The sequence below is a fragment of the Schistocerca nitens genome, chromosome 1 (assembly GCF_023898315.1).
Source record: "Schistocerca nitens isolate TAMUIC-IGC-003100 chromosome 1, iqSchNite1.1, whole genome shotgun sequence".
Lineage (NCBI taxonomy): Eukaryota > Metazoa > Arthropoda > Insecta > Orthoptera > Acrididae > Schistocerca > Schistocerca nitens.
Genome location: NC_064614.1, coordinates 1,132,883,069 through 1,132,906,255, shown reverse-complemented (window position 1 = coordinate 1,132,906,255; position 23,187 = coordinate 1,132,883,069). Strand labels below are relative to the sequence as shown.

General features: G+C 39.5%; 1 protein-coding gene across 1 annotated transcript in view; it reads right to left on the bottom strand.

Moving 5' to 3' along the window:
- Window positions 1-23,187, bottom strand: part of LOC126199478 (kinase suppressor of Ras 2) — a 139,053-nt gene that overhangs the window by 34,037 nt on the left and 81,829 nt on the right. The window contains exons 13-14 of the mRNA XM_049936403.1: window positions 9,979-10,164; window positions 2,907-3,040 (exon numbers count right to left, since the gene is read on the bottom strand). Coding sequence (XP_049792360.1) covers window positions 2,907-3,040; window positions 9,979-10,164 — 320 coding nt within the window. The remainder of the gene's footprint in view (window positions 1-2,906; window positions 3,041-9,978; window positions 10,165-23,187) is intronic.

Sequence of the window (23,187 nt, the reverse complement as noted above, 5' to 3'; positions counted from 1 at the left end):
TGTGTTGTCTGAAAGATTTAAAATGGACAACATATCTAGTGTTCTTAGCCAACACAACTACACAACAGGATAATTTAAATCTGTCACTGCACGGCAAAGAGCAACTAATACTTGACATGCATGACCAAATGACAGTGTTCATGGAAACAGAATACGGAATTCTAACACTCTTCACATCTGACTGAAGGTATCAGTTTCAGTGATTATCAAGCCAAGATATAGCAGCTCATCACGTCTTTAAAACAAGAATCTGAGATAGAATGAAGGCTTTCCCAACCGGATGACATAGCTGCTGGTAAACCTCTTGGGATGTGAGGTCATGGTCCAAGAAACTCTTCTGTTCCTGACGTTTCGTCCAGGACTGTGCAGGACATACTCAGAGGTGCTCCTCCGAAACGACAAACAGTGGAGTTTCATGGACCACGACCTCACATCCCGAAAGGTTTACCTGCAGCTAATAATCTGAGAGGTCATCATCTCTGAAATGGAAATTAAATTGTTCAGCACTGCTTTCTCGATTTCACTGAATGAGTTGCCATTATCACTCCACTACATGGAAATTATCAGTTTGCAAAATTCAACTATCATGAAAGATATACACTACAAAATTCTGAAATTATCACAATGGTTTCATTCATTGCAGCAAAAAACATTTCCCAAGCTCCACAGAAATACTGCACAGATCTGTGCACATTTGGATCTATGTATTATTGTGAGCAATTTTTTCAGCAATGAAAGAATAAAAATCAAAGAAAAATTTTTTCTTCAGGGTGCAACAATGAAGGCCATCCTCCACATTAACACTGTGAACACTAACACCTGGCATATCCATTGTTGTTATGGAAAAAAAGAGTAAATCTAATTTTAGACACCCAGTACGTGTGTGCAATTTCTTTTAAAAACAGATGTTTCTTTTTTATTTTCTTAACTTACTATTTCCCCGAGGTAGCATGTCACTATGCTGCAGCTGCTAAGAGCACTATGTTGGTGATCGTGCAAGATGCATAAGGCAGATCAAGAGGGTTGCCATGCCACCAGCCCACCTGACTGTTCACAGTGAGCGACAATCTGTGCAGGAAGGAGCACTCCACACCTCAGCACAGCGCTCATGAGCTGGAGCAGCCTCTCCTACAAAGTTCACTTTATATAGTTAATGACAATTTTGGCTGTGCATGATGAAGGCACCCTTCTCCATGTCTATTCTTTAACTTAACCCTTTACTTACAACATTTTATACAAGATTTTAATTCTTAAAATTGTTGGCTCCAAAAGCAAAGGAGTAGTTTTCACAGCACAAATACATCAATAATGAGGTGACATACTTTTTATTGTATGGACTGAGAAAAAGTTTGATATTTCAGATATTGCTACCTTTTCCTTCTATTTCAGACATGACTATCTTTTCCTTCTTTGTAGCAGTTTTCCTGTAGTCATAGGAGTTGACTGGATATTTCATTACCAGGAATAAGGGTGGGCAACGGCTTGCCGCAGTGGATACACCGGTTCCCGTGAGATCACCGAAGTTAAGCGCTGTCGGGCGTGGTCGGCACTTGGATGAGTGACCATCCAGGCCGCCATGCGCTGTTGCCATTTTTCGGGGTGCACTCAGCCTCGTGATGCCAATTGAGGAGCTTCTCAACTGAATAGTATTGGCTTCAGGCAAGAATACCATCATAACGACCGGGAGAGCAGTGTGCTGACCCCCCCCCCCCCCCCCTATCCGCATCCTCCTCCGAGGATGACACGGCAACCGAATTGTGTACACATCATTATTTGTGTTATTGTATTTTCAATGTTTGCATAAATTGTGAGGCAGAAATGGTGAAACAGCCCAACATTTGCCTGTAGGAGCATGAAACATCACCTAAAAACCTCAACAATGCTCGCCAGTGTACTAGACCGATGATCGCGAATCAAACGTTTGAATTCTGGCTCACTTCATTGTCTCATAAGCTAGCATGACATGCACTAAGTTATACGAACAAGTCATTGACATTTTAGACATATGTAAGCAAAAATATACCATCTGCCTACATTATCACAGACATTGCTTGCCAAGATTCCAGCTATAAACAATAATTTAAATGTTAAGAGAATTAATAAAATCATCACTTGAAAGTAATTACACAGCAAAATAAAAATGCACAGAAGATGAAAAAGTAATTTCTCTCAGTACTTTTTTTTTCTCTGAAGACAAACTAGTTAAGGGTGCAGCATTTTATTTAAACTGCTCTACCACTAGAACTATTTACCAAGAAATTTTCAGAGATAATTAACAGTAGATCCATACCATGTGTAAAACACATATGATCTCTTAAAATGAGCTTTCAATGTGATATAGTTTAATGCAACCTTCAAAACAAAGTCCTGCAGTCCGGTTTATTCGCATTACATTCCAGCAGTTTTATTATGAGACACAGCCTTGAATTAATAAGAACATCTTCCTTTGCCTTCTCAGTGGCTTGATAAAGAATAAATGCATTATATTCTAAAATATTTAGTAGCCTTCTAAACATTTTCATTTAACACTTTACACTTAACACTTTTCTTTCCACTAGGAGAAAGTAGTTCGCGATTTCTTCCCACCTGCTCATTTCCCAACCAGTACCAAACTGGCATGTCGTACGAGATATTTACACGCTTAACTGAGATGGTAATGTTGCCCATAATCAACAGACAGAAGAGAAATACACTCTGAGACTGCAACAGACGATTACATGGTCTCATTGCCTTCAGTGGAGACATTCACCGCCCACGAATAGCCATTCACATTCCCAGTTAGAGGGTTTAAGACACTGCCTCTTACGTTACTGGTACCAGACACTTCAGTGGTCATTACATTATTTGGAAAACACAACCACAGAACTGCATAATAACATAAGTTAACAAAATAGTGAGTACATTACCTATTTCCATAGCACAGCTTTGTAACACTGAACAAGCCAAAGTCAGTGATCACAACCTTCCCATTTTCTAAGAATATATTCTTGCTCTTCAGATCTTTGTGAATGATGCCTCTTGCATGAAGGTATCCCATTCCCTGAGAGGAATAAGCAGATAAATAAATGTTCCGAGAACTTTCAACCGTGAAATTTCAATATTCTATCTTAAATACACTGCAGAAATTTAAACTCTTATTCACAGCAGTTCTCTCAATACTATTGTTAATTTGGATACACACTAAAATATTTATTTATTCAATACATTTATTTCCAAGGTATGTTAGTGCTATGACTTTCACTCTTATATGTAACAAAACTTCCCCCTTAAATTCGCTGAACACAAGTATTGCATGAACTAAATGATAAATTTTACAATCACATTCTCTACAAATTTAAGACTCGTAGTTATGAGGATGATGATGATAAAGACAAAAAATACTGATAACATTTAATACATCAGAATAGCAACACATTTATGGCACTTACTAAACAGTTCATTCAGGCAAGGGAATGGAAATAATTAAAGTGAAAATATAATATAGGTATGTTCAGACTAGGGCAACATTAGAGAATACAAAAATAGGCAGCAATCAGGAACTTTAAAAAAATGGGAGGGAGATTATATACATATATATAATAGAGGGAAACATTCCAAGTGGGAAAAATATATCTAAAAACAAAGATGATGTGACTTACCAAACGAAAGTGCTGGCAGGTTGATAGACACACAAACAAACAAACACAAACTTACACACAAAATTCAAGCTTTCGCAGCAAACTGTTGCCTCATCAGGAAAGAGGGAAGGAGAGGGAAAGACGAAAGGATGTGGGTTTTAAGGGAGAGGGTAAGGAGTCATTCCAATCCTGGGAGTGGAAAGACTTACCTTAGGGGGAAAAAAGGACAGGTATACACTCGCATACACACACATATCCATCCGCACATACACAGACACAAGCAGGTATGTGCGGATGGATATGTGTGTGTATGCGAGTGTATACCTGTCCTTTTTTCCCCCTAAGGTAAGTCTTTCCGCTCTCGGGATTGGAATGACTCGTTACCCTCTCCCTTAAAACCCACATCCTTTCGTCTTTCCCTCTCCTTCCCTCTTTCCTGATAAAGCAACCGTTGGTTGCGAAAGCTTGAATTTTGTGTGTATGTTTGTGTGTCTTATCAACCTGCCAGCGCTTTCGTTTGGTAAGTCACATCATCTTTGTTTTTTTTTATATATATATATATATATATATATATATATATATATATAGAGAGAGAGAGAGAGAGAGAGAGAGAGAGAGAGAGAGAGATGATGTGATACATGACAAAGCATTAAGGATTCAAATGAGAGCTGACGCAATAAATGACGGGCAACTCCTTTATGTTGAAATAAAGGAGAGGTGACAATAAAAATTACTGTTATGTAATAACAGACTTCACCCTAACTTTAAACACACAAAAATGATGGACTAACAAACTACAGAGCTGGACACTAATAAAGAAGATAGTCAGTAACATTTTTACAGAACACATCTTGTGTTATTTTTGTAGCGGGGATGTATTTTGCATGTGGTGTGAAATCATCGATACGTATACATGGCCTCCCTGACACACATTTTTTATCTTTGCTGTAACTTTGTAAGTTCAGGCCTTTTTGCTATCTTCTTGACTGAATGTTGTTGCATCTGAATTCTTTAAGGATACAATCTTAATTTATATGGTTTACCTATCCAACCCCGATTAAGAACTTTTATTCTGTTCAGTATCTTTCACAAACAGTTAAATACATACTGAGACAATGAACAACAATGACAAGCTATTCCACACCATCATCAACAGGATCGACAAATTTCACGCAAAAAAAAAAAGGTTTTGGAACTGGCCCTTTTGTCAACTTTGAATTGAACCAAGAGCAGCTAAACAAATGCAGCACTAATTCTGCAACAACTCCACAAAAGCAGGCCACATGGTCAGGTCACACCACAGTGCAATAAACATGCTTACAACAGTGGAAGATGATGTTAACTGTAACTTAAAAAACTCTGTCATTCCTGGAAATTCTTGCATGCCACAGCCCCATATGTAACAATGAACTCTATAACAGAGCCATGAACGCAGGCGATAGAGCCTGTCCCACACTAGGGTACAGTGAATTTCCCAGAAAAACTGAAGGTGTGATTATATCAGGCTAAGAAACTTTAGCAGTACCGGCGAACAGTTTAGCCATACTTGCCCGTCGGACACAGTAGCTTATCTGCACTGCCTCTGCAATTACGTACATTGCTGTTTAGGCCCACCCAACTGCAAACTTGGCTCACAGTAATGGAAAATGTATTCCATCGACAAGTTACTGATAACGCCAAATAATTTTCTTCGGTGATCAGTAATTTGGACCACCAAACAACAGCATTAGTTTCAAACATTACAACAGAGTAAAAAACGAGTTGATTTCTCACTGTACAAAATCCACCAATCTCTGGATCAGACAAGTTATATACCATAAAAAATGTGATGACAAAATCCCATCAGAGTTCTGGAGCTATCTACTTAATTTAGTAGACACCTCCAAAGTGTCTGATGATTTGTTGCTACTCATTTGGCAGCAACAACTACTGACATTAAGTACAAACAGTATTCACAGTATACAGTGATAAATTGCCCAACAAACTGCTTCAGGTCACCAACAATTCAATTTCTATGTTAAGTACAAATCTCCCAAACAGTTGCCATAGCAGCATTGACACACTGCCAGCTGAACCAGTCTGATTACTGCCAAGCTCCCCCAAGGTGACACCTTCAGATTGAGTAGCCACCACGCAACAACACTTGTCAAGTGCTTCCGAGGAAATCCTACGTGGTGGCAACATAGGTGTGTATGTAGCAGTAATGACGGGGCACTGATAGTCAACCCCAGACCCAGTTCAATCTGATGTCACAGCCATGAGACAATGGCAAACAGGAACAATGCCCTCAGGGTATGCTGGTACCCCAGATATTTTGGCCAACATACTGCAAAGTGTACCTAACCGTGCAGTTACCCAAATTGTAATTGTGATCTGAGTTAGGTACGACAGACTGCACGTCAGACAAAGTCATGTCCATACAGTAACATATTCACACAACATCAAACAAAATTCAGGTGGAATCTGCAACACAACAGCTAGCGCATCCATGGTAGCAGTTGAGTGCCTACAAACTATCCTCAACAGCCACCTAAACATGCACATATTCTGAATAAAAACAGGATATTCAAGCATGGTTGAAAGCAGTTAACAACTCCAAGATCAATACCTTTGGTTGCAAAGTATTCACCTTTGACTTTGGTCTTTTTCTGTATTTTGTTTTTGTGTGTTGTGAAATTATCAAATATGTACACATAACCCCTCTGCCACACATTTTTACCTTTGTTGCATGCAATGTCTTAGGTTTAATGTTTTTGCTATCTTCTTGCCTCAATGTTCTTGTATGCTTTTGTTGGTGAATATACTGAATGTTCACAGGATATATAGCACTATTTACACCACATACCTATCTGACTATTATTATTATTATTATTTGGTAGATATTTAAGCAATGGTCTGTGATGAGTTTATGGTAAGCAATAGACTGTGAGGGGCAGGATGGCTTTGAGGCTACTATCAGAAGGACTTCCAAAAGACAAATCTGGAAGAAGTCACATTTCATGAGGAACTGAGAGTCACTGTCATTATACTGCACAGAAGCATTCATTGCTAGAACAGAAGCCCCACGTTTTCAGCTCTTGCATCATATTGAACTATAAACAAAAAATTTTGTTTGCTGCATTACTGGAAAACTGAGGACTTTCTATAAAATTCTTATCCTAGTGCGATAGAGGATAATAGGAAATAGTTTAATATATGTGGCATAATATGCTAATGAAAGTATAAAGTGAAAACTGTTGTAGAAGCAAATGTAGAATAAGTATTTGTCATTGATAATGGTGAAACAAGACACTCATAGGGAAGTACTGCCTTAATGGAGTGGCGATACAAATAATAATAATAATAATAATAATAATAGTAGTAGTAGTAGTAGTAAAGAACAGTAACTGCATGTCAAAAAATCACAAAACTAAACCAATAATTTTGGGATGCAAACAAATTTAATTAAAGCAAACTGACTGGCTTTTGCACACAACTTTACAATAATGTAAGACACACTGATGTAAGTAGTCATTCAAAGAAATCTTCTGGAAAAGAAACAGTGAACAGAACTAGTAAAATTTCAGCTGAACAAACAAAATTCATGACAATTACAGAAAAGATAGAAAAATACATAGAAACAAAAAGAGGTAAGATCAAATATCTTTGAGGAATTATGTGGCAGAAAGGACTAGAAAAATTTGCAGTAGATGTAAGAGTTAATAAAATGGAAAGAGCATTTGGTCTGACAAAAAATACTGATAACAAGAAATACATATCTAGAAAACAAAACTAAACAGTTTACCACAGTGGTGTTGATACACATGTGAATGATTAACAATTAACTATAAATTTGACAGAATAGAGGTACTACAAAAACAGATTATCATCAAAATAATCAGTACAATACAAACTACAGATGGTTGGAAAATGAGAAGAAACAAGCACATATACAGAAATACACGGAAAATATTAGAAGCTGTGGCAAAGCAAAGATTAATCTCACCGTATTTACTCGAATCTAAGCCGCACTCGAATCTAAGCCGCACCTGAAAAATGAGACTCGAAATTGGGGAAAAAAAATTTTCCCGAATCTAAGCCGCTCCTCAAATTTGAGACTCGAAATTCAGTGTGAGAGAAAAGTTTTAGACCGCCCCTCCAAATCGAAACAAAGTTGGTCCATTGCAACGTGAAACACAATTGAGGTCAAATGGATGAAGATACAGCTACAGTAGTTTGGTTCGAGTCGTAAGCTTGACAGTTAAGCTTTAGCAAGTAGCCATTGCTGTGTCAGGCACTTCCTTTTTCGCGTGCTTTGTCTGGTTTGAATCGATTACTTATTTTGCTTTGATCTGATAAGTGTCGTTATCTTTGTTATAGGGGTTTACGTCACTCTAAGCTGAAAATGCATTATTGTACTGCGTCATGCATTGTTTGTCACATTCTGATAATGAGTGTCCACGACCTGTCGCTGCTCGCGGCATGGCTTGCTTTTGTGCGCGCTACCGCGGCTTACAATTAAAAAAAAAGAGAGGAATTGTCTCATAAGCGAAACAATGGTATGATACTGCTATTTGTTGTTACTTACACTGCTGCTTTCTTTGATAATGATCAACAAGAACCAAATAATAGACTGCGTATGATAGAAGATCTTCTGAACGAGAGTTTAGCGAAAATTTTTCTCCGTTTGAAAATCTTTGCAGATGCCTCTTTAGTACATTACATTCTGCACAGAAATTAGAGTCATCTTATATTTAAGAATCTAGTCAGTTGCCATGCTTCATTTCTGACTGTATCACTATTCAACATAAGAATAATACGAATATAAACATGACATGATATGTATATTCTTCCGCGTTTGCTGTTTTCTCACTCTAGTTTCGTAGTTTATTAGACAGACAGGATTTAAATGAGATAGCAGCAAACACGAAAGAATACATGGCATAATATTTACATTCTTCTACCTTTTCTTTTAATTTATTTACTGACGCTGAGGTTTTGGCGCCAGTATTTATCTTTGTGCTTGCAAAGCATACCTGTGTTGTGCTACATGTAATTGATGGCAGAAGTTAGTTGTGGCGACACCTACCAACATTTTTCAGAACTTCCGCTTACTTTGCACTCGATTCTATGCCGCAGGCGATTTTTTGGATTACAAAAACCGGAAAAAAAGTGCGGCTTAGATTCGAGTAAATATGGTAATCTTCTATGGACACCTCTACCGAGTGAACAATAGCAGACTACAGAAACTAATATTCTGGTATTTCTAGAAAAATAAACACACTACAACATGGATTACAGAAATGATGAAAGAACTAAAAAGAAACAATAAAGAATAAGAAGTAACAGAAAGAAACCTTTTCAAGAATAAAATACTAAATTTAGAAGGCTATCACTAGGTGGAAGAACTTAATCTGCACATAGACAGAAGAAAGGAAAATAGAACATGGCAAGAAGATAAAGGAGTACTGGAAAAACTGAAAACATCAAAGGAAGAAGAACCAAAAGTTGTTACCACACTCCTATAGTTGGGGACACGAACAATGGCCATTGAGTTTATGTTCTGTGCACTTATGTCTCACATTCTCCGACTGCCATTAAGCTTTCAGTAGTGTTCTGTGAGCTCTACTGCGAATGTCTTAGTCAATGTGAACATTAAACGTGACTGCAGCGAGCTATTTAGTGAATTTTCATTCAATCTGTTGCAAATTGTCACTGCTGATTCTAGTGGTAAGCAATAAATTTTCCATACACAACCAAGAGACATACTTGGCAGGATACATGCTTTCTTCAGTGCAAAGTATGTGTATGTGTGTGCTGCACCTGTCACTTAGAACCAGCAATAATGCAATTCCCGTATGTGCCTCAACCTATGTGAAATGCCATTGTTCGTGAATCGGACTGTAGTTGATCAATTACATGAGGTTGAGATCATGACCTTGTAGAAGAGAAGTATATTTAAATAACTTTTTCATTCTGTAGCATGGATCATTCACTCCGAAATATGTACAACTAGAAGTAATATATTTGAACATTGCTACAATCAACCACAACACTAAGTTGAATTCATAACCCAACACAAATAGTTTTATGAACATCTTAAACAGCAAGTAACAGCACCATATAGTACATTCCATGATAACTACTTAGTGCTATTTATGTTTACATCTACTCTCATTCATCAAATCTTTCTTGGCAGTCTCAGTTAATAGTCTTCCCCTACATCCTTTTTGTCAATATTTATTTAAGAGTCAAAATGGTTTTCAGCATTCAAATAATTATAAGCATGAAGCAGCATATAAAAGCAGGGAATTTTATTCCTCACGGATGAGACACATTCAGAACATGTATCTTAACCTAGTGAAACAATAATTTTAATTACCTGAGATATCTGCTGAGCAACAATAGTGGTTTTGTTCATATTGAACTTGTCTTTACGCAAATGTATGTGTGTATACAGCGTCATTCCTTTACACATACTTGTCACTATGGCAAGTCGTGGTGGCTTCATACAAGCACCCATAAAAAGAACCAGGTTTTCATGCCTTGTCTTCCGGAATGTTGCAACCTATCAAAGACATTTGTTTTTTCATGAGAAATTTCTGTCACATGAAATGTATTACTTAAAACAAATTTCTTACACACAATACTGCTGTGAACTCTTAAAATTAACAGTTATTGTAATCTTTTAAATTCCCCACTGGATGCAAACAACAAAGTTAAATCAATCATAGTTCCTGTTTTTACAAAGATAAAAAAGGATGCAAGGAAGATTATGGTTTAATATCATATGAACAATGAACTCATTAAATACAGAGTGCACGCTTGGCCTTAGAAGAAAATTAGCAGTGCCCTTTTCACATGATTTAACCTGAGATTTGCCTTAAATTATTTAGAGAAACCACGCACAATTTATATCTGTATGGTCAGACTAAATTCAGCCCCAGCTCTTCCAAATGAGAGCCGAGTGGTTTACACTGTGCCACCTCACTAGGAAACACACTAGTTTCCATCAATCAGTCATGACTATTAACCTTGCGAAGGCTCTCCTCTGATAGCACAGCATGAACAACTATCACCAAAAAGAATGAAACTGTAAATAGTTTCAGTACAAACTCAAATTTGTTTGTACCACATCATAATCCTTGTAGTCATCTTGCCCACTATTTTATAATTGAAAATCCATTAAATACAGTAAGATCTCAGTTTATACTCAGTTCTGCATATCCACTGTTACTGATAAAACATTGCAGCATGCATTTCACTGCTATTCATTCAGGATTTAACCAAATGATCACACGGCAGTTTCTGGCGTATGCTCTACAACTTAGACAAGTGTCTGGAGCATTGAGGAAGCCTCGACAGGAAGATGGGAGGGGGGATGCAGGCAGTCTCAGTTTGAGATAAAAGATGCAAGAATCAAGCACTGTTTATAGCCAAATTGGAAGTCTGGTTTGGTATACAGTTTGGAATTACAGAGTCACTTAATATGTAACATCCCTTTTACTTTGTGAACAGTTCCAGATATCAAAATTAGGTTTCTGGCAAATGACAAGGCCACTTACATTTGTTACAAGATGAAGGGTCTTAACTCTTGTATTGATTGAAATACTGAATCAAGCACAGTTTTTTAAACAGAAGGAAACACTTTTTTTTTATGGAAGCTGAATTTCTTGAAAAGATGAGTACAGTGGTGATGACGATGAAGGTGATGATAATCCAGAATGAGAGTTTCAGTTTCAATTCGACCACTTGGTGATATGGCCTCTTTGAGTCTGTGTGCAACATAGGATCCCTACAAGTTTGTTCATTTCTGTCGATCTTGAGCTTCCCATTGCCAATTCAATCCGTGTGTCTTTTTCAAGTCTCTGTCTCATCTGTCTGGTGATCTTCCCCTTCGTCTTTTTTGGTAAATTGGGCTCAAGGTGACCAGCTTGCTGCCTTTCCAAAGAGTTCACTCTTTCCATTACGTCAATGACCTTTGTTGTCTGTCTGATATCAGCTGCTTTCTTTCCATCTTTCTTTGTGTGGCCCCACACTGATCTTTCCATTCCTTTTGGTGTTACAATTTCCTAACAATAAAGTCACTAAATTTCCAGTGATATAATATTTGGTAATTTTGAGGTTGAAACTATCTGTAAAACAATCCATGAAATATTCTAAAATTGAGAGCCAAGTCAGCTGGAATAGGCTATTCCATTGTAAGCATGCTCATCCAAGCTACGCAATCATATCGAGCCCTTAGACTATTTGCTGCAAAACTAGCAGGAACTGTGTCATATCAATAGATCATTTTGCTTCAATATTCTTTGCATGCAGACGTGTACACCAATGAGGAGAAATTGACATGCTGTTTTTATAAGGTCAATGTCACAGAAATGCTGTCAAAATGGTACTGCAGAATAATGATGTCTATCTTGACTGTCACTGTCCGTTGTACCAGCACTTCCACTAATTATTATTGGGTTATTACTGCAGACAGGCAGTTTCAACATCATAAGGCAATGACAAACACTGCAACTGGCAGATCACATGAAGAAGTTGTTCTGGCTACGATGCTTATCAGTCCCCATAGTGGTACGAGATGTATTGCCAAGGAATGTACATTCCAGGTGAATGTCATTCGCATCTTGCACTGACATGAATTCCAACTGTATCATATGTCACATCAGCACTCACTCAGAGGATGTGATTTTGAATGTCATATAGAAGTTGTTGGTTTCCCCTGCAGTGCCTGAGAGCAAACACTATGCTTATCCAAAGAGTGCTCTTTACTGATGAAGCAATGTTTAGAAAACACTACAATGTAAATTTAAGGGACCTGCACTACTTGGCATCTGAAAATCCACACTGACTTCATCAGGTACACCACTAACTACCATGAAGCATAAATGTATGGTGTGGGGTCATAGAAAATTCCATTGTAGGACCTTCTTTCATTCCACAGGTGTTAAACGGAAATACATATGCACAATTGCTTACAAACATTCTACCTGTTGTTCTAGAAGAGTTACCTCTGGATATGCAACAATGCATATGGTTCTAACATGATAGCAGCCCAGCTCTCTCTTCCCATGTAGCAACACAAATACTGAAAGCTAAAATTTCCTGACCATTGTATAGGATGGAATGCTGCAGTACAATAGCTGGCCAGATCCCATGATTTGACTTCTCTTGATTTCTATTGGGAGCTCTGAGAGATGCAATCTGTCATGAAGTCTCAACTATGCCAGACAATATGTGCCACTGAATCACAACATGCAATGGCATGTCATGCAATGTATTTTGATCTGTTCATGTACCTCTCAAAGGGTAACTGCAAATGTGCCTGGCAGTCAATAGTAAACAATTTGAGCACATTTCATTAACAAACGTATTTATTTTTGCAGGTGACATGTTGCAAGTCATTCTGAATAAAATTTTCAGCTCATTTACAGGGTATTTTGTACAACTACAAGTTGGAGTAGTACTTTTAGAAAGCTGTCTAACACAAGGGATTTTAATTTTAAGAAGAATTCAGGAATCTCCAGGCAAAAAGGAACAAGTATTTTCTTTTTACTCCAAATTTAGATTCCACAAAACCCTGGAAACAACCACACACTAGAAATAATTTTCCCAAGCCCCATCAATTCCACCAGGAGCTAGCAACCGCTGTAGTTCCATATACAAGAATCATATGTCGTCGTATAGGAAATGACATTTTATCTGAATGGAGCAGGCCTGTCTTGCTTCATATAATGACAAAGCCTGGCACGAGAACCCTGCTTTGTGGTGTTTACACTGCAACAACCAAGTCTGGTTGCGTTGCCTTTCAGTTTTAGTATATACCTCTGACACTCTTGTGAAATTTTCAATGTCAATATTAACAAGCGCTATGTACCTGTAATTGTCTTTATAGGAGCTACTGAATGCAGTTATAAAAAGTATATGGTTCAATAAAAACATACTAGAGTTCAGAGCATTATCCACACAAAACATTATGTGTTCCTCAGCATACTATCAATTGCAGAAAACCTCGTTTTGATATCTGGAACAGTTCATGAAATAAAAGAGGTGTTACATCTTACATGACCACCATTACATAACATCCCCTTTGTAGAAAACTGCTGCACATCAAACATGTATCAAAGAAGACCTCCAATTATGGCCCTGGTATTCGTTTAACTGGGCTGTCTTTCACTATTCTAAACTTTGCTGCACAGTGGGGGATCCACATCAGATACAATTGAAGAAGGGCACAGAAACAGTTCCAAGAGGGGCAGCTCGTTTTGTATTATTATGCAATAGAAGAGAGAATGCCACAGATACATGACTGCTGGTGGTAATCACTAAAACAAAGGTATTTTTCATTGCAGCAGAATCTTCTCATAAAATTTTGATCACCTTATTTCTCCTTTAAATACAAAAACATTTTGTTGCCATCCCCTTACATAAGGATAAATGGTCACTATCATAAAAAAATAAGAGAAATCTGAGCTCAAAGGAAAAATTTAAGTGTTTTGTTTTCCATGTGTGTTGTTCAAGAGTGGAACGATGGACATATAGCTTGAAGGTGGTTCAATGTATTCCCTGCCAGGCACTTAATTATGAACTGCAGAGTAGTCCTATAGATGTAGATGCAGAAATATGTTAAATCCAGTACATTAACTATACCCAGTTTGCTGGTGGTGGGTTCATCAGTTCGCCAACCATACAAATGCAGTTATGATTCATAAACACAGGGTGTACATAAAGTCTGGGAACACTTTCAATTATTTATTGCACAAGAACTAAACACTGTACAGATGTCATACACATTGCATTTTGAAGAGAACTTCAAAGTTTTTTTTACCAACATTCGATATGCGAAACATGTGTGACCCAGCAGACATCAATACTGTAATCGAATTCTTGCCATACCCATCCCAGCATGGCATCATCGACAGTGGCAGTCACTTCCCATGTTCTCTCCCTGGACCTCTGCTACATCACGTGGTAGAGGCAGTACGTACACCAGATCTTTAATGTGTTCCCACAGAAAAAAGTCTCAAGGAGTGAGATCTGGTGATCGGGAAGGCCATTTCATGAAACATGCTGTCACCTTCTGTAGCACAGCTGAGATGTTTGCGAGTAGCACTGACAATCGGCAAATTACCAAACTACGCTGTGGCGGTATACATGAAAAACAATTTCAGAGTTTCTCTTCAAAATTACATATGTATGATGTTTGTACGATGTTTGGTTCTTGTGCAATAAACAATTGAAAGTGTTCCCAGACTTTATGTACACCCTGTACTCATTTTAACTTTCACAATAGTTTCTGGGTCACATCTTGAAGAAGAAGAAGAAGAAGAAGAAGAAGAAGAAGGAGGAAATGATGATGGAAGAGGAGGAGGAGGAGGAGGAGATGAAGAAGACATCTTTTACTATGAGAATCGTCAAGAGAGAAATTTTGCCTTATACAATTCTTATCTCTCATTCCAACCCTAAGAGTACTGCTATACACACATCACACCCCAACTCGGCTTGCTCAGAATATTAACTGCTTATAAATATTCAATCTGAAATACAGTACCAGTATTAACATGAATATAAAACAGCAAACACAAGAAATATTAAAATTAAAGCACTACCAGAGGAAAGATTTGTATGAACTATATCTCGAATTCTACATTTCTAGAACATCAAAGGTTGTTAAATGTTTTTACATAGCTGCCACATTGTGCTGCACCTTCCATATCTCTCTCTCTCTCTCTCTCTCTCTCTCTCTCTCTCTCTCTCTCACACACACACACACACACACACACACACACACTGCTCAAATTAAATAAGTTACCAGCATTAATTCATTCATAAACTCTACAATCTTTGATGATGTTAAAATGATTATGCAAAAATGGAGAATACACAGTAACAAATAAACAATAAAACATCAGAGAATATAACCAACTGTCTCCACAGCCTCTTTCTTTGTCACCAGGAACATACTACATATGAGACAGAAGAATCAGCTTTGGCTACAACCAAGGAGGGGAATATTGCAAATGAGAGTGAGCTGTCTTGGGTCATCTATCTTTGCGAGAAGAATGACGTCTTTGGAAAGACAAAAGTTAAAAAATTGTTTAAATTATTTATATTAACAAGTAGAAATGAACTTACATCATGTGAGTCAGGACTAATGTCATGTAATTTGTGTGGTGATTCTATATTTGAAAGAAAACCAAAATAGTCCTATGAAAGCATGTCCAATTTTCAATCATTATGGAGTGGGTTGAAAAATACACATGTCCATGAATGGATATGAAGACACATGTGAATATTACTTACCAAAATGCTGTGTAGTCGCTGTGATGGACGGAATAGTGGTGGGACAGATGGGGCTGATCCATTCTACAAGAGGTGTGGGGGTTCTCCAACATATGGCAGCACTGTTATGTTGCACCGATGCAACAGCTACAAATGTACCCAGTATGCAATCGTGGGTTAGATCAGTGTGCAGTCATGAGGCTGTGCGCATGACATGCTTGAGTGTTGTTTAATTGAGCAAGCCCATTGTATCTGTGAATACAAACATGCCCCACTCGTTCCACTATGCAGCACTCATTCGTCTACGCAGAATATGCAAACGTGTTGTTTGTGAATTGGTACTGTAATGGCAGTGCCCCTGAGGCTGTGACAGAACACTAATCAGTGTACATGTAACATCAAAAACTGGGGCTGTCCAGTCATCTGAGGAAATCGACGACATTATTGCAATGGTACAACACAGTCTCACCAACAGTATATGGCACCTCAGCCATCAGCTCAATATTCCACAAATGCATGTGTAGCATACATTACATTCCGAGGGCTTGTACCCATTCCATGTGAAGTCCATGCAACATCTGCATCCAGGCAACTCAGTAAGCAGACAACAATTTTGTTAATGGTTGAATGTACACAGACACATCATGCAATACACTTTATTTGCAGATAAGGCCACATTTACATGCAATGGTATTATGAATGCCAACAATTCTCATACAAGGGTGATGGAGAACTCACATGACACTATTAGGGAAACAAGATTCCAAGATAGGTTCTTGGTGAATGTCTAGTGTGGTGTAATTGATGACCTGTTGATTGGGCCCATGTTCCTGCCAAATCGCAAGACCGCTGCAGCACATGCACATTTCCTGACAGAAAACCTACCTGTACTTTTGGATGATGTGACATTAGAGCAAAAATGGCAAATGTACCTGCAACTTGATGGAACACTGATTCACTGTGCCAGACAAGTACCCCAGCACCATCTGAATAACATTTCCTCAATGCTGGAGTGGCTGTGGCGTGCCCATTAACTGGCCTACCTGATCGCCCAACCACATCCTATCAGACTTCTGCTTATGGTGGTGGTTAAAGGGGTATGCTTACATCACCGATGCTGCTGCCTGCATTGAAGCCCTCGAAAATGATGATGGCTATGTAACACAACACATCCTCCAACACATTTTAAGTGCACTGAGACGGGTGGGGGGACTTTTTGAACACCTCTTGTACTAGGGATCAATCATTTGTCCCATTAATATTCTGTCAACCATAGCATCTACACAGTATTTCAGTAAATAATATTCACACTTGTTTTAATAATCATTCATGGATGTGTGTAGTCTTCAACCCACTCCACTACCGTAATGATCGAAAATCGGACATATGTTCATTGGACTTTTTTGGTTTATTGTCACGTGTAGAATTACCCCACCAATTGAGAGACATTTCTCCTGAATAACCCTGTAGAATTACATTAAAAAAAAGAGGGAGTAACTTTCCTTCCAACCTTACACAGAATTGACAACCCAGAATTTAATGTTTCTAGCCCATACAACTGCTGTTCTGAAAAAAAGAGTCAAATTTCAATCAAAAGTCCTAACAAATGCAGATTTAATGAAAGGGGGTGAAGGTTTCATCAGAAAGGATAACACCCAAAGGTCTGACAGACACCCAAGATGCAAGAGAGGAAGAGAATTAACAGTATTCACAGAGAGATTTGTCCTGCCTCTATCTCCTAACACAGCAGTCTCCATAATTCTCTTCTCTTCCACCTTACATCAATTATTTACACCTTTTCCCAACATACTTTTTCTTGAGTATGGACTGAAGTCCGAATACATCGTGGTCTATGAACGATTTATGTCTCATCAAGATTTCAATTTATGAAACAAAGATCTGTTTATATTTTTATTTATTTATTTATTTCACAATAATACACTGAATAAGCTACTTTGTTCAGACCTGAACTGTGATGGATAGAAAGCGATGATTCAGTCTTAACATAAGGCAAATCATGCATCTCATTTACTGTATCACAATGAAAATGTGAAAAATTTTAATAAGTTTCCTTCAGAACTAAAATGTAAAACATGAGAAAAGGGGGAAGAGCCTATGAAAATCTAGCAATGAAAAAGCTTCTCAAAGAAGCTAAAATAATATCATCTTGGTAATGCAAGAAATTGCTGGAATAAAGAAACCACTGGTGTCAGTAATACACATAATAGGAGATATAAAGGGTGTCCCATTTGTCTTGACCACCCTAAATAACTGTTTGTCCAAATGCAAATTACAAAATGTATCAAGCAAATGTTTTTTAGCCATCAGGGGGACATCAATCAGCATGACTGCCTTCGTTGTAGCTTTGTAGAGAAAGATATCAACAACAGTATGACTTTTTTAAATGGCACCCTTTATTTTTTATTCGGTAATTAATTTCCTCTCCTAAAGAGCTATTAAAAATGTATCACAGTGTACCATTCACTGAAACACAATGTTATTAATTACATAACACAACATTGATGTTGACGCTCCCAGCACTTAATGCAGGTACTCAGGGTAATGGAACACATGCACGTGCTGATGTTGACATAAGTCAGCTGAAGAGTTGTGCGAGTCGAATGTACACCAATGAAGAGAAGGTAGAAATGCTACTCATCTGTGGGGAATGTAAGTTAGCAGAAAAGTAATTGCTAAACTGTTTTGTTATGTACGGGTACATTTAGTACAGTAGCTTAGTCCTTTTAAATACTGTTGTGTAGAGGAGGCATACAGTAAAGGCTGTCCTTCCTACAAACTGCTTCGACATAGCGTTTCTTTTATTGTTGTTGTTGAAGGTAGGTGAAATGCTACACAGGCAGCAGAACTGTAAAGAGAGCGATATCCTGACAAGAACCCACCTTCCCGAAGGATGTTTCCTCGTCTCTTTGTGATGCTTCAGGAAATGGGAAGTTTCAACCCACGACAACGCAATCGTCTTAGCACTCACACAGATGAAGCTGCCGAAGTTACTGTTCTCACTTCCATTGCTATGAATCCACATGTGAGCACACGACAGTTTGAACACGAGATTGGCATTCCTAAAACCACTGTATATAGTATTCCTACACATCACCAGTTCCATCCTTACCATGTACACCTACATCAAGAATTGCATGGGAATGATTTCCAGAATCGTGTACAGTTCTGTCAGTGGGTACAGCAGCAAATTCTCACAAACCCGAACTACTTCTCCAGTGTTCTACACTCCTGGAAATGGAAAAAAGAACACATTGACACCGGTGTGTCAGACCCACCATACTTGCTCCGGACACTGCGAGAGGGCTGTACAAGCAATGATCACACGCACGGCACAGCGGACACACCAGGAACCGCGGTGTTGGCCGTCGAATGGCGCTAGCTGCGCAGCATTTGTGCACCACCGCCATCAGTGTCAGCCAGTTTGCCGTGGCATACGGAGCTCCATCGCAGTCTTTAACACTGGTAGCATGCCGCGACAGCATGGACGTGAACCATATGTGCAGTTGACGGACTTTGAGCGAGGGCGTATAGTGGGCATGCAGGAGGCCGGGTGGACGTACCGCTGAATTGCTCAACACGTGGGGCGTGAGGTCTCCACAGTACATCGATGTTGTCGCCAGTGGTCGGCGGAAGGTGCACGTGCCCGTCGACCTGGGACCGGACCGCAGCGACGCACGGATGCACGCCAAGACCGTAGGATCCTACGCAGTGCCGTAGGGGACCGCACCGCCACTTCCCAGCAAATTAGGGACACTGTTGCTCCTGGGGTATCGGCGAGGACCATTCGCAACCGTCTCCATGAAGCTGGGCTACGGTCCCGCACACCGTTAGGCCGTCTTCCGCTCACGCCCCAACATCGTGCAGCCCGCCTCCAGTGGTGTCGCGACAGGCGTGAGTGGAGGGACGAATGAAGACGTGTCGTCTTCAGCGATGAGAGTCGCTTCTGCCTTGGTGCCAATGATGGTCGTATGCGTGTTTGGCGCCGTGCAGGTGAGCGCCACAATCAGGACTGCATACGACTGAGGCACACAGGGCCAACACCCGGCATCATGGTGTGTGGAGCGATCTCCTACACTGGCCGTACACCACTGGTGATCGTCGAGGGGACACTGAATAGTGCACGGTACATCCAAACCGTCATCGAACCCATCGTTCTACCATTCCTAGACCGGCAAGGGAACTTGCTGTTCCAACAGGACAATGCACGTCCGCATGTATCCCGTGCCACCCAACGTGCTCTAGAAGGTGTAAGTCAACTACCCTGGCCAGCAAGATCTCCGGATCTGTCCCCCATTGAGCATGTTTGGGACTGGATGAAGCGTCGTCTCACGCGGTCTGCACGTCCAGCACGAACGCTGGTCCAACTGAGGCGCCAGGTGGAAATGGCATGGCAAGCCGTTCCACAGGACTACATCCAGCATCTCTACGATCGTCTCCATGGGAGAATAGCAGCCTGCATTGCTGCGAAAGGTGGATATACACTGTACTAGTGCCGACATTGTGCATGCTCTGTTGCCTGTGTCTATGTGCCTGTGGTTCTGTCAGTGTGATCATGTGATGTATCTGACCCCAGGAATGTGTCAATAAAGTTTCCCCTTCCTGGGACAATGAATTCACGGTGTTCTTATTTCAATTTCCAGGAGTGTATTTACCGATGAATGTTCCTCCTCACACACAGGACAGGTAAATACAAGGAACATGCATTATTGGTCCAGCGAAAACACACAATGGTTCAGACAGGTGGAACACTCGCGTCAATGGAGAGTTAACGTCTGGTGTGGGTTGCTTGGTACTACAGTTATTGGCCCTTATTTCAACAAAGGTAGTCTAAATGGCATAGTGTATGCCAACTTCCTCACATGAATTCCTCCTCTTCTGAAGTGCTGATAAGAACCAGAATGCTTACGTGGTATCAACATGATGGATGTCCAGCATATAATGCCTCGCGACATGTTCTCAATCTAAGGTATCCTGCCAGGTGGATTGGTCAAAGTGGAACAGTTACTTGGCCTGCTAGGTCTCCTGATTTAAATCCTCTGGACTTTTTTCTTTGGAGATGCATTAAAGACATTGTCTACAGCGATAGTCCAACAGCTCCAGAGAACATGCAGGAACATATTGTGCTTGCTTGTAATTCTCTTCAGCAGGCAACACTGGAAGCAGTAAATAATTCTTTCATTCAACGAGTGCACCAGTGCATCGGTGTCCAGGGTCACCACTTTGAGCGTTCTACTCCTGGGCAATGGTACAAGAGAGTCAAAGTCAATTTTGTGTTATGTTTTTACTCGGTTTTCATTTGTTTCCTGACAACTCCAGCACATGGATGAGTTTGTAATCCTGGGCTCAAAGTCAATGTTGTGTTACGTAATTAATAATGTTGTGTTTCAGTGAACGGTACAATGTGATACATTTTTGAATAGGTCTTCAGGAGAGGAAATGAATTACCAAATAAAAAATACAGTGTGTGATTTAAAAAAAGTCATACTGCTGTTCATATCTTTGCAAAAAACAAAGCTACAATGAAGGCAATCCTGCTGACTGATGTCCCGCTGATGGCTAAAGGACATTTGTTTGAAACATTTTGTAATTTGCATCAGGACAAACAGTTATTTAGAGTGGTCAAGATAAATAGAACACCCTGTATATAACATTACATAAAAAAGACAGTCAACTTACAGTCAAAGGGAACTGGGTTTTGCAACCATAATTTGTTCAAGGCAACCTGAACAAATTTTCATGGGGATGTGAGGAGCAAGCTGTGCCTACCAAAGCCCACTACATTGACAGCTGTGGGGCAAGTGGCAGAATGGAACATGCTGTACCTCTCTCAAGCAGTTTCAGTTGTACACATGTGATTACTACATTGGCACAGAGCGCCATAACTATAACTTTGCAATGGCTACATTGTTAGATTATGTTGGCAGTGACCAGACACGAAACACTTGTGGCTCGAAGCTGACAGACTTATTGGAATCAGCTGATCCAGAACCCCATTTGTAAAGGCAAACTCTTTGCCTTACACATACCTCCTTGTGTCTGTGTATGTGTGGGTGGATGTGTGCGTGTATGCGAGTGTATACCTGTCCTTTTTTCCCCCTAAGGTTAAGTCTTTCCGCTCCCAGGGTTGGAATGACTGCTTACCCTCTCCCTTAAAACCCACATCCTTTCGTCTTTCCCTCTCCTTCCCTCCTTCCTGATGAAGCAACCGTTGGTTGCGAAAGCTTGAATTTTGTGTGTATGTTTGTGTTTGTTTGTGTGTCTATCGACCTGCCAGCACTTTCGTTTGGTAAGTCACATCATCTTTGTTTTTAGATATATTTAGTCAATATATGAAAAGATATGGCAATGAATTGTGAACTTCCTCGCATCCTCAACTTAGACACACTGTCAGATCTAACAATAGTATCAGGTGTACTGACGAGAAAACATCTGAGCTCTCAAAGAGTGCAGACTACTCTGTTTTACACAGACCTGGTATCAGTATGACATTGCATATGGAATGAACTCTGGTGCGTATAATCAGAGTCATATGTAATTCTCACTATCCATATAATCAAATGCAATGCAAAGCAATAATTGAAATTCCTGGATGGATCAATAAAGCTATGAAAGGAACGTATATTACTCAGCTTCTATAATATTAGTATTAACCTATTATCAAGTACTGTTGTTCAGTCTACACGCCTTACCACACATAATTAACAGAAGACACAGTGGTGACAAGGGCAGTGCACTTTACCTCCTTCACCTATTAGATAATGCCTGCATAAGAATAACAGTTATGTAACCACCTCCAGCAGATTAGAGTTTTCAACAGCTGAGTAATATGAACCCACAATGAAATTAATTAAGAAGCTGTCTGGACTGAAGTTCCAGACCAGGTAGCAGTTGATCAATCGTGACAGCATCTTTCAGGCACAGTTAATGAGGGCAGCATATGATTTGTCATGTGGCATGTTTCGTCCTTCCCAAACCTGAGGACGAGAATTAAAATAGCTTCCTCCCTTAGCAGGGAAATTGTCCTGTCTCCAATACTGTCACCCTTACTAAACTTAACAGTAAGATATCCTTAGAATTCTCAGAGGTGCTGACACATGCTGTAATGGATTTTGTTGTGACCTAACATTGTGTCAAATCCTGCAGACAAGCACAAATATGGCTCACACATAGCAAAAAAGCAGTCAAACTTTATAACTGTGAAACAAATTCCCATAGTAAAGCTGAAAAGAAAGAGTCTAGCTGGCAGTAATTTGAGCAGAGTGCTTCCCTAAGATCTGGACAATCT